The sequence below is a fragment of the Rhinolophus sinicus genome, chromosome 14, assembly GCF_057876585.1.
Source record: "Rhinolophus sinicus isolate RSI-liver-muscle chromosome 14, RSI-T2T, whole genome shotgun sequence".
Classification (NCBI taxonomy): domain Eukaryota; kingdom Metazoa; phylum Chordata; class Mammalia; order Chiroptera; family Rhinolophidae; genus Rhinolophus; species Rhinolophus sinicus.
Window position 1 is genome coordinate 64,786,194 of NC_142514.1, and position 14,747 is coordinate 64,800,940.

Below are 14,747 nucleotides of genomic sequence, written 5' to 3' on the forward strand. Positions count from 1 at the left end.
CTTACAGACCTTATCAGAAAGAGGTGTCAAACATACCTCTTTGTTCTTCTACAATACTCCATTTCACCTCCAAAACAGGAACAGAAAATTCCCAAAGTATGGAGGTGAAATGATTTACCTAAATGCCCAGCCCCACTCCAGACCCACTTGAGCCATCACAGTCACTATACACAATGTCATTCCTTTATAATCTCTCCTTTCTGTGCCGGGACTCCACTCCTGCTCCCTCACAGTCTTCCTCTGCCCTTAAGAGGCCATCCATTGCTCCCCAGAACCTACTGAATAAAGCTTAAATCCTCAGTGTGAGATACCCAAACTTCCTTAGTATGCAACCCCTCACCTGACCCTCCCAATTCAGCCTACATAAGAATTTACATTCCAGAAAAACTAAGCTGTACATTAGTCACTAATCCAAATTTAACAAACACTCACTGAGTGTCTACCAAGTTCTAGACAATATGTATCCAGGCATGACAATAAAAAAGTCACAGTGACTGTCCTCATGGAGACAAGTGTTTAGCGTGGGAGACTGGCAAGTAAGCAGCAATGATAATATAACATGAGAAGTGCCATAATGGAAAATAATGACGTTGTAAATGAGGGGTGCCTGCCCTGGTGTGAGGATGTCAGAGAAGGCTTCTAGGTGGATTCGAGCTTGATTTTCAAAAAAGTATAGCAATTATCCAGGTAGAGACAGGGAGAGAGTATTCCAAGCCGAGGAACACGATGTAAAAAGGACCAGGGATGAGAAAGAGCACGGTGTGGTTCTTGAAAGTAAAAGGAGTTCGGGAATTCATTGTGATTATAGCGTTTTGGAAGTAGGTGAACAGCAAGATATATGGCTACAGGGAGCAGCAGGGTCTGGCTCACCAGTGATCTCCTATGCCAAGTTAAGGAGCTAGATAACCCTGAACAACACAGGGGAGCCAGGGAAAACTTGAGACACAGAGGGCAGTTGGCTGGCTATTGCAGTAATTCAGGAGTAAGTGGCAATGAGACTGGAAATATGAGACTAGATCAGGGCAAAAAAGCGGAGGTGGAGTAGGAAGGCCTTGAGGTTTGATCAGAAAGGAGCCATGAGAGAGAAGGACCTACTGGGGGCCCTGCCCTGGCCTCCCCATCAATGCCTCTGGCTCCCATATAAGCGTGCAGTGGTCTCCATCATTAATTACACCTGCACCAATAATGATTTTAGTTATCTGATTGTGCATGATATCCACTAGACCAGGAGCTATGTGAAGACAGGGCAGCTGTTTCATCTTTGTATGAATAAGTTCCTGGCCCTCACTAGGTGCCTAATTAGTATTTGGTAAGCCAAAATAAGTATTTACATTTTTTCAGAAATGTACAGTTGTCATATGAGATTTTTCTTTCTAAGGAAAACAAAACTTTCATTTAAAAAATTAACATAGCAAAGCATAATAAAAGTTCAGAAGAATTGCTTTCTCCCAGTGTGAGAAGTTAATTTTACCATTCTTTCTGTAATCAGATGTTGAAAATATTTTCTTACAGAAAGGGTATTTGTCCATGAATGGGCTCATCTACGATGGGGAGTATTTAATGAATACAATAATGACCAGAAATTCTACTTATCAAATGGGAAAAGAGAAGCAGTAAGGTATGGACATTTTGATTTAACTTTTCCCAAACTATTTTAAATCACAACCAATTTTTTCTTGATTAATTTTCAAATGTCAGTCTTCTGTCTTACTTTCTATCTTTGATTCTTACTTAGTCCTTCTTACTTCAAATTTCCACAAAACTACTACTTTTGTTCAGTTTACAAGTACTGCAATTAGTTGAATTCTCTACTCTGCCACTACAAATCATTTGCTTTGCCTCTGTGTGTGTGTGTGTGTGTGTGTGTGTGTGTGTGTGTGTACACAACTATAAGAAATCCACAGGTGCTATGTTCAGTGACTCCATCTTCCTGTATCAGAATCAGTGACATAAAAAAAAAGCTAACGGGGCTCCTCAATGCCTTGCTCCTCTATTATTCCAATAGATTCTCAAAAGGAAATTGATAACCTTGCACATGCACGTCTGAGTTAAAAAAACAATAACCTCTTTTTAAAGACTGGAAGTTAGTACAACACCCCCTCTCCACTTTTGCTTCCAGTTCTGCTTGCCTGATGGTTCAGCCTTAGGGCCATTACCATCTTTATTTGGTACTTATTTCCAAAGGGAGCTGCACTGGGCTCAGAGCTCAGCCTTAGCTTCCCATTTTCCATAGGGACATTACTGCTTTCCATTTTTCCCTTTCCTCATTACATTCAAACTCTATCAACTTGGTATACATCCACTATATTTTCCTTCATTGTTATATCACTTCAGGAATAAATAGACACTAAGTGGCTCCTACAGCCATGCATAGAGCACCAGATTTCTTTAGCTTGTTCCCTCTGAACTACATAAACCACACCCCAGGGTCACCTCCCTGATGTGATCTTATGTTGGGTTGACCTCTCACATCTCAGCCAGTGGATGCCATTCCAATCCTGACATTTACCTTTCCCACATCTCTTTTCTAAGCTTCCATACAGTTAGACACTGTATATTCCTTCAAGAGAAAAGCTGGTTAACAAATATTCCTTTCTAGAGATATTCTAGAAATATCTAAGTATATAGCATGTTCTTCCTTCCACAGATAACATTGGCAAAGAGCTGCCATAACTACCATGTCCTCTTAAAAGGGAATTTTATGACAACATATTAATAATATTTTTTGCTTATCTTCCAATTTTTAAAATTATTTTTAAGGCCTAGAAGCAATCACAAAAATGACAGTGCTGCCCACAACAGAAGGTTACTTCCTTAATATGATACAGAACATTAATTGAAAGCCAACAGCCCACATAGTATTTAATAGGGAAATACTAGAGACATTATCAGGAAGAACAGAAAGATGGCCACTCTTAGAACACTCATCTAACCTTGTCTAGAAATTTGTAGCCAATGTGGTAACACATGAAACTAGGGAGGTAAAACAAACAAACAAAAAGGGCTACTAGAAAGGAAGAGAGAAAACTGCTTTTATGCAGATGGTATGTGGTCCACTTAAAAAACCCGAGGAAATAAATAGAAATTAAAATTGACAAGGGAAGTCAATATAAGGTGACCAGATGCAAAATGAATACTCAAATTGCCTTCCCATGTATTAAAAATAACCAGTTCAAAAATATAATGGAAAGAATACTCCATTAAAGATATAATGAAGTACAAAACTCTAAAACATATGGAAGTCATACTTGAAAAAAACTATAAAATCCTTTCAAAGGATTTAAAAGAAAATCAAGATAAATTGAGAGATTTGCGATTCATGGAAGATGTAAATTCAATCCAAATTAATATATAGGTTTATGAAACTCTAGTCAAAAGTACATTCATTTTTACCTCATTTTTTAAATCCCAGAATTTATTCAGTAGATAGTAGCTAAGAACATTTTTTTAAAAGAATAGTAATAAAGGAAACTTTTACTTATTGAATTTTAAGCACACAATAAAACCATGTTGATTAAAACAATGTGAACTGACAGACACATATATAACAATTTACTCTATAACATAGCTAGAACTACAGATCTATGAGGAAGAGAAGGAATTCTTAAGATATCAGGATACTTTTCAGTCGTGTGAGGGAAAATATTAACAGATCCTCTTCCAAATGGATAGTCATTAAATATAAAAATCAAAACCATAACAACAACCAGAAGAATATTAATAGGTATTGCACGCCTATGCATTCAAGAAATGGAAAAAGATGCAACTAAAAGAATAATAAATTTGGCTACATATTAATTAAAAGTTTTGCTGCACACAAATCAAACATAAACTAAAAAAAGGTAAAAAACAAAAAAAGATATTTGCAAACATTTAAAAAATAGGCTTTTTAAAAGCTTAGTATTGTAACACATGAAGAACTTTTGAAAACCAGTAGAAAAATAATAAAATCATAATAGAAGAATAGGCACAGGAGAAGAATAAATAATTCAGAAAAGAAGAAATAAAAATGGCCAGTAAACATATTAAAAAGTGTTCAGACACTAGTAGTCAAAGAGGTGCAAATTTGACAAAGATGAAAACCATTTATCGCCTAGTAAGTTACTGTCAGTGGGATGAGAGTTCCCACAGATGGTTGCTGGAAGCATAAATTGGCACAACTTTTCTGGAAAGCATTTTGGTGACACATATCAGATCTCTAAAATATTTCCTATTTCTTGATCCAGTAATTTCGTGTTTAAAAATCAATTTTAAGGGAAATGATAGAATAAGCAGCAGTATCAACAGTCTTTAAAATATTCAAACTTTTGGATCTGATCATTTAGTCTGGGAAACAATCATGTAGCAAACTTGAAATTGAGTCAAAATTTTATGTGAAATTTCATTTATTCATTAAAGTTTTATTTTTATTACTGACAAGTTGAGGGTAAATCAAATGAAATAAATTAGGCTAAATTTATATCAGAGTATCAGAACATGAAATTATTAAAAATCATATTTTGAAAGAATATTATGAATTATAACATACTAAAATTTTTAACTATACTAACATGCTAAGTTTTTTAAAAGCATGAGGCAAACATATATGTGCCATGTTATGCTGATACATAGAGAAGGAACATATTAACAGTAACTTATTTCTAATGTTGGGATATGATTTTTGCTTTTCTTCTTTATACTTTTCTGCAATTTTTCAAATTTTCTGTAGTGTTAATATATTGTTTATACACCAAAAAATAAGATGTGGGTAAAAAGCATTCCATTTATAACAGCAACAAAACTCATAAGCATAAAACATAAAGAAAATTCTAAAATACCTATGAACATACAAGAATCATGCAGAATCTGTAAGACATAAACTAATTAGAAAAAAAAGAAAAAAATAGGAAATGTCAGCAAACCTTTTGAGAGAAACAAAAGAAAAGGCTCCTGATTTCCCAGGAATGAGGGGACTAGCTTAGGAGGTGCTTCAAGACTTTGTTCTTTATTCCTTCTAACTGTAGCCAGAAGCCAAACTTAGCTTTTCTGCTGCATAGAAAGAAATTCTGATACTGTTTTGGGAACCCCTCAGGTACTTTCTGGCAAACAGAAATGATTCTGATGAGAATTTAATAATTTTGCTATTTAAGGGGAAAAGAGGAAATCAGACAAGGCCAACTGTAGAGCCTGACCACAGAGTCTACCCCTTTGAAATGATCACATCACCCAAACATCTAACCTTAATATATTTTCAGATGTTCGGCAACTATTACTGGTAAAAATGTAGTAAATGTGTGTCAGGGAGGCAGCTGTGTCACCAGACGATGCAAAACTGACAAAGTCACAGGGCTGTACGAAAAAGGATGTGAGTTCATACCTGCTGACAAACAAATGGAGAAGGCTTCCATAATGTTTTCACAAAAGATTGATTCTGTAAGTACCTTGTTTGTTTGTTTGTTTGTTTGTTTGTTTCTTTGTTCTTGGCACTGATGAAGGTAGTGAGTTTTTTTATCCCCAGATGCTGCAAGAGAGGATCAAATTTTAGGAAATCATCAATGAGCAGCTGATTCTCAGTGAGACAAGCTGGGAGTCCAAATCAGAGATAAAGTCCTATCTTCCCCTCCCCCATTCTTAGGTTCAATCTTGCTTCTCCATCGTCTCCCTACTACTAGCTTTTAGTTTAAGTGCTTAGAATTACTTCAAACATCCTTAAAGACAGAGAAGCACAACATTTCTTAGTTAAATAAGAAATATACCCGGGGGGCGGGGGGGGGGTCAGGCAATTCTTTTAATTAGTCAATACGGACATGATCAGTAGCCTTTAATTTCACTTGTAGATACCTCTTTCCAGTATATTTGCTTTTGGTTGTTAAGTGAAATTTTCTAATTTTTTTAAAAGTGTTGGTTCCCTGAGGAAGTTTGTATGTTGTTTTAATAACTTTACATAGCTTTGAAATATTTAAAATATTTTTAGTGACCACCTGTCCATAAGACAAACTTAACAAATCATCATTATTAATGCTAAATATATACATCAGCAAATTTGAACAAACTAAGATTAAATGCATCAGTCAACTGACTTTACTGGGGAGTCCATCTTATCTTCCAGTCTCCATAAAACTGTGTTTTCCTTTTGGAGTAGAAGGTGAAGTAACTTTCAAGAGTCTGTCAATGACAGTGGTGTAAGTTTTAAAAATGTGATGCACCAGGCCCATCCTTCAGTCTGGCTTTGCAGTCCATTTCCAAACATTTTCAGAAACTTCCAAGAGGGTGCCCAGATTATATGTTTTAAATTAGTAGCCGAGTTAAATTTGATGCACAGTAAAGTCTGGGAACCTCTGCCTGGGGTTTACACAAAAGATTTTCAGATTCCCTTGCTGAAAACTAGCCATAATGATAATATGGAGACACTACCAAACCAATCTGAAAAATTCACAGCTAATAATTATTTTCTAAATTACTAGAATCTCAGCTATTTAAGATTTTAATTGAATGATAATACTGTAAAGTCACAGGAGGAACTAGGTTATACCTCCGTTACATACTGTGCCTCCCTTTTCAATCCCCCAAATGCTAAAGATATAAATCTTAAGAAAGGGCAAAAAACTGTCATTTATTGGCTGTGTGAGAATTGACCATATTGCATATGTTCTATATGTAATTCTTATATAGTAACTATTGCAATTTTGTCAATAAAAAAAGAAATGATGTGCAGATTGATTAGGGTTACTCAAAAAACACCACATTTACATTGAGCTTTTATTATGTGTGAACTAAGTTTTAAGGAAGCAAAATTTAATGAGACAGGTTTCTGGCACAGATGGACTGACAGCCCAATAAGTGCACGACAATGTTAAAGGGGCCTGAATTTCTATAGCGTACTATGAGGCCACAGGGTTGAATGGAAACTCTTTTGGAGGAAGTGTAGGAAATGAGAAAATATTCTGGAAATGACCTTTTGGCTGAAACATGAAGGTAAGTTTCACAATGCAGAAGACAGAGGAAGAGGAACTCCTTGACAAAATGGGATTCATGAGCAAAGTCATGGAGATATAAAACAGGCTGGCAAGACTACAGTGGGGAAATCAAACACTTGACTCCACAGAGTGACGATGGAGAGTGAAGCAAAAATCCAAATCATGGCAATTGTTGTTTGTTACGTGAAATAGTATGGATTGTAGCATGTGAACAATGAAGAGCCACCAAAAGGTCTTAAATACAGGTGTAAGAAGCAAGACGCTTCTGGTAGCTGTGGAATGGACCAACTGGAGGGGAAGCAAGATGGCAAAGTCAGATAGGAGACTGCAACAGTCAGAGGGAGGGATTGTGGGGCTTGAATGATGGAGATTCCATTGGAGAAGGAGAGACAGTGAAATGCATTGATCTTGGTTATTTTGTAAAGGGAAGAAGGTAGGAAAACTCCCAGTTTCCTGAATTAAGTGACTGGGTGCATGGAGGTGACATCCATTTAGGAAATACATGAGGAGGAGGAGCAGAGTTAGAAGCAAGGTGATAAGTTCAATTATAAATATGTGAAGTTGGAGGAGCCTGTGGAACACCCCACTGGATTTTGGATACAGCTGGGATATTGAGTGTTGAAAGTTGGGATGCAAGGTGTTAGTAAGTGAGTGGGAAGTGAAAGGATAGAGAGATAAGATGGTACCAGGAGATAGAAGTTGACATGTGGGTGTCTTACAGGTAGTGGTGATGGCTCAAAATGGCAAATCTGAGAAGTAGGAAGGAAGCCAAAAGCAGGTAAATGATTGCTGAGGAGCCCTGAGGGTCCAACAAAGTTGAAAACCTGGTTTGAAATAGGAGTTCTGAATTATGGCTGTGATTTTCTCCAGCAGGGCTCTGCAGTGATTATGGGATTGAGCCAAGATTATAGATTAGCAAGGCAGACTGGGGAGGAGGGCAAGGGATTAAAATATTTTAAATTAATCAAATTATGAAAGATTTTTAACGAGTAGTTTACCATTATCTATGTCATTTTATTGACAATTTCAGGTGGTCACATTCTGTACAGAAAAAAACCACAATAAAGAAGCCCCAAACCAGCAAAACCAAAGATGCAATCTCCGAAGCGTCTGGGAAGTGATTCGCGATTCTGAGGACTTTAAAACAGCCACACCTATGACGACACAGCCACCCAAACCCACCTTCTCATTGCTGCAGATCGCACAAAGAATTGTGTGTTTAGTCCTTGATAAGTCTGGAAGCATGACGGTATGTGCAATGAGTCTTACAGTTTTCTGAATGCTGGTCTCACGTTTGTGCACAATATGAGCTGGACCACAATTTGGAACTCCTGGGATTAAACAGAACCCAGATAGATGTTACAATACTAACGTTGCTTTCAGAAATATTCACCGCCACTTTGTTCAACAAATATTCAGCATCGAGTCTCATTTGCCAAATTAAATTAGCTTTCAATTTCTGAGCAAAGATCTGATAAATTACATTAGCCTGAACATTTATGTTTTCACTGACAATATAAAGGCCTATAGAACTATTACTAAAGCATTGAACTAATGATTGAACTAAGGCCTAATCTGGCTTTACCATTTTGGGCTATTTTTACAAGGGCCCTAAAATTCTAACCCAAAATGCTACTAAATATAAAGGAGAAAATTTCCGCCACAGAAGCACGTGCCATGAGTAAGTGTGTTGCCATTGACTCTAGACTGAGGCAGCCACTTCCAAATTCCCTCAGGCCTGTTCTATTATTAGTCTGCACATCTAAACTCAACCTTCCTTTTTTTCTTCTGCTTCTCAGCTTGGTGACCGCCTTAAACGACTGAATCAAGCCGGCAAACTTTTCCTGCTGCAAACGGTTGAGCAAGGGTCCTGGGTCGGGATGGTGACATTTGACAGTGTTGCCCATGTACAAAGTGAACTCATACAGATCAACAGTGGCACTGAAAGGAACGCGCTCACCAACAGGTTACCCACGGCGGCCGCAGGAGGAACGTCCATCTGCACTGGGCTTCGATCAGCATTTACTGTGAGACAAGTTCCCCTGTTGTAGTTTGCCAATGCTTGTCATTTATGTTTCCTAAGAAATTCCACCTTTCCAGTGTTTCCATATATGCTCAGGGTCTAGTTGAATCAGGCAACCAAGGGCAGAGCAATGATTCAAAGGAGGCAGACACAGGACCCCAAAGCTATTGTTGACTAATTCACTCACGCTTTTGTGCCTTTCTGCATCTGTGCAGTCATGCTTTTCTGCAGGATGCCTGCATTCAAAATATTCCCCATGTGCCTTCTACATGCCAGGCACTGTGTGTGCTAAGCATTAAGAAAACCATGAGGGCCAAACAGAAACCACGCCGTCTGCCGCAGAGCTTATAATTTTATTGGAGAGATACATTAACCACATAGTCATATAAATAAGTGTACTTTGTTCATAAACAGTAATGAGTGCAATGAAGGAAGGTACACAGGGATATAAGAGTGTATTGCCTATGAGAAAAAAAATGAGCTCTGAGCTATGGTTAGACTTTGAGGTAGCTTAACATTCCAAACATCTGGATATAGAGGGTCCCCTTTTGGGCAAACGGTTTGTTTATTGAAGCAGGAGGCTTTAGCAACTGTAACTATAATTGTATTGAGTGTATATCCAAAGATCCCATCTGACCATCCAATCACATCATCCCTCTACTTATCATGTTTCCCCCAAAAATAAGACTGGGTCTTATATTAATTTTTGCTCCAAAAGACACATTAAGGCGTATTTTCAGGGGATGCCTTATTTTTTCACGCACAACAATCTACATTTATTCAAATACAGTCATGTCATCTTCTGGAACATCATCATAACATACTAAATGCATCCGTCTGGCTGACGATCTTAACTGGGGTTTATTTTCGGGGTAGGTCTTATTTTGGGGGAAACATGGTAGATATCAATGTCTTGCCATTTTCAACAAGATTAAGTAAAAATTTCTCTAACATTTAAGTCTTTCATTGCATAACCCATACCTACCTTTCCAGGCTTAAGTACCTGGGACTCCCTTCCAGGTATGCTCTGTCTAAGCAAATTAGATCACCTGTCCTGCAGAGCTTCCACACCTTTGCCAGTCTAGCTCTCCAATTAGAGAACTTTCCCCTCCCTCCTGTGTACCTCAAATCACACTCAACTGCATAGAATCTCTCTTTATGAATCCAGGACTTTTTTTTTTTAAAGAAATATCTCTTATGACTTCTAGGCTCTTCTCTCATATTTTCTAATCATGCATTTCACTCCAGCAAAACTTCTTTAGGAATACGGCTTATCTTTTCGCCTCCCAGGCTGCTGGCTCAATAGCTTTTATACAGGAGGTTCTCAATAAATAAAACTGAATTGAGTTATTTGATTGCACCTGATGCTGAATTGCTCTAGGTAAAGACTACAATATTCTATATTTACTTAGAGGCTATTTAGCTTCATGCAACAAAGAACAGGAGGCTGAAAGAGGCTGGCAGGCCTAAGGTCTCAGAATGTCTGTTCTGCAATGTCTGGAGCAGGTCTGCCCTCTGCCTGCTGTAGGTACAACATGTCTATGGGGCTATTCCATATCCCCAAGCAACAGCAGGAACCTTTAGTTTCCACCTCACACTGTTGCATGTGGACAACAGACTCAACCACTTCCTCAAATGCAGTCTGTCCTCTGACCCTTTTATTCCACCTTGAAGGCCAGTTCCCCATATGTGGCTTCTATTGCGCACACAGTCAGCTGCAAAACCCTTTGCCAGATGCTTACATGCATCTGGGTTCTCTTGCCTCTGCCACACCTACAAGCTTTGATTAAGAAAGCAAGTGAGGTAAGGAAACTGACAGTGAAATCACTGACTTGTAAACTGAATTCCTGCCATGCCAAACCCTAGGGGAGATGACTAATGCCAGATGATGTGGTGATGAAGAGACCTTCTGGTTCTGCATTTTCTACTCAGATGGGTGAGAGAGTGTGAGGGACACAAATAAAATTTAGATGCTCCTCCTGCCCAGTGGAGTTGGGTGTGGTGTGGGAGGAGCTTGTGGTGATGAGGAAAAGGGCCTTGGATCCTACACTGTCCTCGAGATGCCCACTGGTCCCTGCTATAGGCCCCTCGTCAGGTCTGTCTGGGCTCCTGGCAGTGGCGTCTGCTGAGGTGTGGCCACTGTACTTCGCTTGCCCTCTTGGCTTGATCAAGGCCCGGTGGTCCTCCCAGCCTCACCCCGGCTCTCACTATTGGAGCAGAGCCCTGAGTACACCTACATCCTCCATCCAGCTCCCAAGGAAGGCTATATACCCCTCAGTCTTGATGGCAAGATGACCCGTCCTCTTGCCTGCCGACTCTCAGGTCAGCTGCCTCTGTCTCCCCAGTGGGATGTATGGGAACTTCTGCATGTTTTCCATGATGTATAGCAGTGATGGGGAGTGGGAAAAAGAAATCCAAATGAAGCCTCTTCTCTAACTTCTTAAGGCCCTGCAGCTAGGTCAGAGCAAGGCCATTGCCACAGCTGACAGGCTCTTGGGCTCTGGGCTCCTTCCCACAGCAGCAGCCACAGTTCCACTCTCTTCCCTTGTGTGACAGCCCCCTCTCAGAATTCAAACAGAGCAGGTGGAAGTCTCTGCTGCTCTCAGCTTTCCTTTACACCTACTTAAGACACCTTCCCTTTCTCAGAGTCTGGTCCAGAGAGGGAAGGTTACTTAGGCTTGATTGCTTATGTCCCCTACTTCTGGGTCTTCCACTCTTTTTAGGAAAAAAGCAGATTCTTGCCTTCATCTTTTTAAGTGGATTTTATTTTATCTAATTTTCCTTCAATCATAATCTTATCCAACACTGGCAGGAGTGTCCCCTATATATCACATAAAAGCTATAGTGTGTCTAGCAGGAATAGTTGAGACATAGGTCTCATAGGACAACTAGGAACTGGGATTAATAGGAACAAAATGTTTTGCTTTAATCAGAGGGAATATTAAAAATTTTAACAACTTATGTGAGCTGGGGACTGACCAATCAGAACCAATGCCAGCCATAAACAGTTGATATAGTCAGAGCGGTCAATATCATATAAGCTAAAAATCTGCCTTGGTTCTAATATTCCCCAAATATTATCCCCTTCAATGAGGGTGGCTTCTAATGGCATCTGGGGACCTCTGAAAGTCTGTCAAGGAGAGATCATGTGAAGGAATCTCGAAAAACATTCTTTGCTGCTTCCCCCATGTTGCCCATTGCTGGAACCGCCCTGCATCCCACTATAGAGAGCCTTCTCTGCAGCAGGTTAGCTGAGAGAAAAAAACCATGTCAAGTCCCATGAGTGTTTCGGATTAAAATTCTATCATTTCAAAACACAGAGCTATTTGACCGTTCCCAGACGCTTTTGTTTATTCCCTCTGGAATTACTCTTCTTATTCTCTATAAATGCAGTTTTCACAAATATCGTGGCTACCCTGAGTCTGATAACTCATACTCTGAATTTGTCCTTAGGTGATTAGGAAGAAATACCCAACAGATGGAGCCGAAATCGTGCTGCTGACCGATGGGGAGGACAACACTATAAGCGCATGCTTTAATGAAGTGAAACAGAGCGGAGCCATCATCCACACAGTTGCCCTGGGGCCCTCTGCGGCGAAAGAACTAGAGGAGCTGTCTAAAATGACAGGTGAGGGTCAATCTGCTAAGTCCCACTGTTATCTCTTCCCCTGGACTGTGAGCTGCAATAAACCAGGGAGTAGGGGTAGGACAGGGAGAGATGGGGGTAATCTTACTGGCCACCTGGCTGCCCTTACCCCCAAATAACTATTATAACCTACTCCCCCCCCGGCCCCACTTTAAGGTTTTGATTCTAGGATTAGAGCAGCTGGAGAAAATGGGACTAGCACGGCACCCTAATGAGGACTTGGGACTCTCTTCCCAGGAACTTTATAAGGACTAGAAGAAATCTAACAGGTTAGCAAGGAACCACTCACTTCCAGTTGGCAGCTGGTCAAGAGACCCAAGAGAGACAGACGACAGCCCTCCAACTACATACTACCTTGATACTGGTGCTCTAGCAGCAGCAGAAAGTACAATGAGGCACAAAGAAGGGTGCCTTTATCGCTATCTGGGAAGAAGGTCCAGAAAAAGGACACCTGAGTTGGGACTTTCACCAAACAAAAAGAAACACTGAGAGGGCAAAGGGCCTGCTGAAGCGCTTGAAGGCCACTGAAAATGTAGAATACAAAACTCTTTCTCTGTAGAACGTGAACATATTCTGCTTCTAACTCCCATACACTGTTGGTAAAATAGATCATGGGACATATGGTTAAACCAGATCCCATATGTCCCTGGCTTCTTTAGCAGGACAGGTGGACACAATTCATTTTTATGTATATTTTTCAGTTAGGGTCAGCATTATGGATATCAATTATCACGTTGACTTGCCTTCTGGGGCCTAGCAGGATAGGACCCTTTACTCCTAATACTAGCTGTCTTAGGCTGGATTTCCTAGAAGCAGAGCTTGAGACGGATTTGGGTGCATGTGAGTGAGGGAGAGCTCTCAGGAGAAAGGGAGGGAGGGAAGTAGGATAGGGCCAGGGAAGAAGGCTAGGCACAGGTGCCCACTGGACTTGGAGTCTAGCTGAAGCCTGACCCCACGGGGGTCTCTGGATCCAAAACTGCATCACAGACTTGGTCCAATCTTGAGGCAAGAGGGATGGCCTTTTGCATCCTGTGTCCATTAGTCAGTGGCTATGGATTGTCAGGGCAGAGCAGAAGTGAGGGGGCATGCTATTTCTCTAGCTTGGGTGATCCCTTTTGGTAAGGCAAGTTTTTTGGAAAAGAAGCCAGCTAAATGCCATTAGCAGCTAACAGAGCAGCTGGGGAGAGATGCACTCACCTGGATAAGGGGATCTAGGTAGAGGACCAACAGTATTAAAATACTTTCCTTAGACTCTGGATGGCGTTAATACCATGTTTCCCCAAAAATAAGACCAGATCTTATATTAAATTTTGCTCCAAAAGACGCACTAAAGCTTATGTTCAGGGGATGTCATCCTGAAAAACCATGCTAGGGCTTATTTTCCAGTTAGGTCTTATTTTCAGGAAAACACGGTAGTTTAAAGTGCTTTCACATCAACCATTAGTTACACCTGTTCTAAATAGGCCAGGCCTGCTAGACCTAGTGTATCATCTAATTTTTATTACATATTGTACTTTTCTATAACTATCCCTTGTCAGCTGTTATTTCTTGATGTTTGCACATACACATCTTTTTTGATTTAGGAGAAAAGTCAAGCTTATTAAGATTATGCCTAAAATAAGAATAAATCAATAGGTTTAGAGTGAGGCTTAACGGATTCTCTCCTATAAAATCCATGACCTCTAAAACATGAGTTTTGTGATATTAGTTTTGGCCTGTCAGAGATTCATGGCTGCTTTGCAGATAGTTGAAGTAGTCATACAACCAAGTTGTTGCTGAAGCTAATATTTAGTAGGATTAAAAAATTAGTATGAATTTCTGAGTTCATCTGGACACCTATTTGACGTTGATCTTTTAATACTATAATAACACAATAGAATATTTTTTGTTTGTATTCTGCTAACTTAACAATAGCTAAAATGTTGCAAATACTTGTTTTCTAGAAAATAACTTCTGATGATATAATTGCATTTTAGGAGGTTTACAGACATATGCTTCAGATCAGGCTCAGAACAACGGCCTTATTGATGCTTTTGGAGCCCTTTCCTCAGGAAACGGAGCGGTCTCCCAGCGCTCCATCCAGGTAAGAGTTCTTCCTCTTTGGCTTTGCATGTTTGTAAAT

General features: G+C 39.7%; 1 protein-coding gene and 1 long non-coding RNA gene across 2 annotated transcripts in view; one reads left to right on the forward strand and one right to left on the reverse strand.

Annotated features, from left to right (window-relative positions):
- Positions 1-14,747, reverse strand: part of LOC141572127 (uncharacterized) — a 197,738-nt gene that overhangs the window by 49,807 nt on the left and 133,184 nt on the right. The window lies entirely within an intron of this gene.
- The window catches only part of CLCA1 (chloride channel accessory 1), a 31,983-nt gene that overhangs the window by 6,014 nt on the left and 11,222 nt on the right, over positions 1-14,747 (forward strand). The window contains exons 4-9 of the mRNA XM_019751755.3: positions 1,513-1,618; positions 5,235-5,412; positions 7,987-8,205; positions 8,756-8,983; positions 12,433-12,607; positions 14,602-14,708. Coding sequence (XP_019607314.3) covers positions 1,513-1,618; positions 5,235-5,412; positions 7,987-8,205; positions 8,756-8,983; positions 12,433-12,607; positions 14,602-14,708 — 1,013 coding nt within the window. The remainder of the gene's footprint in view (positions 1-1,512; positions 1,619-5,234; positions 5,413-7,986; positions 8,206-8,755; positions 8,984-12,432; positions 12,608-14,601; positions 14,709-14,747) is intronic.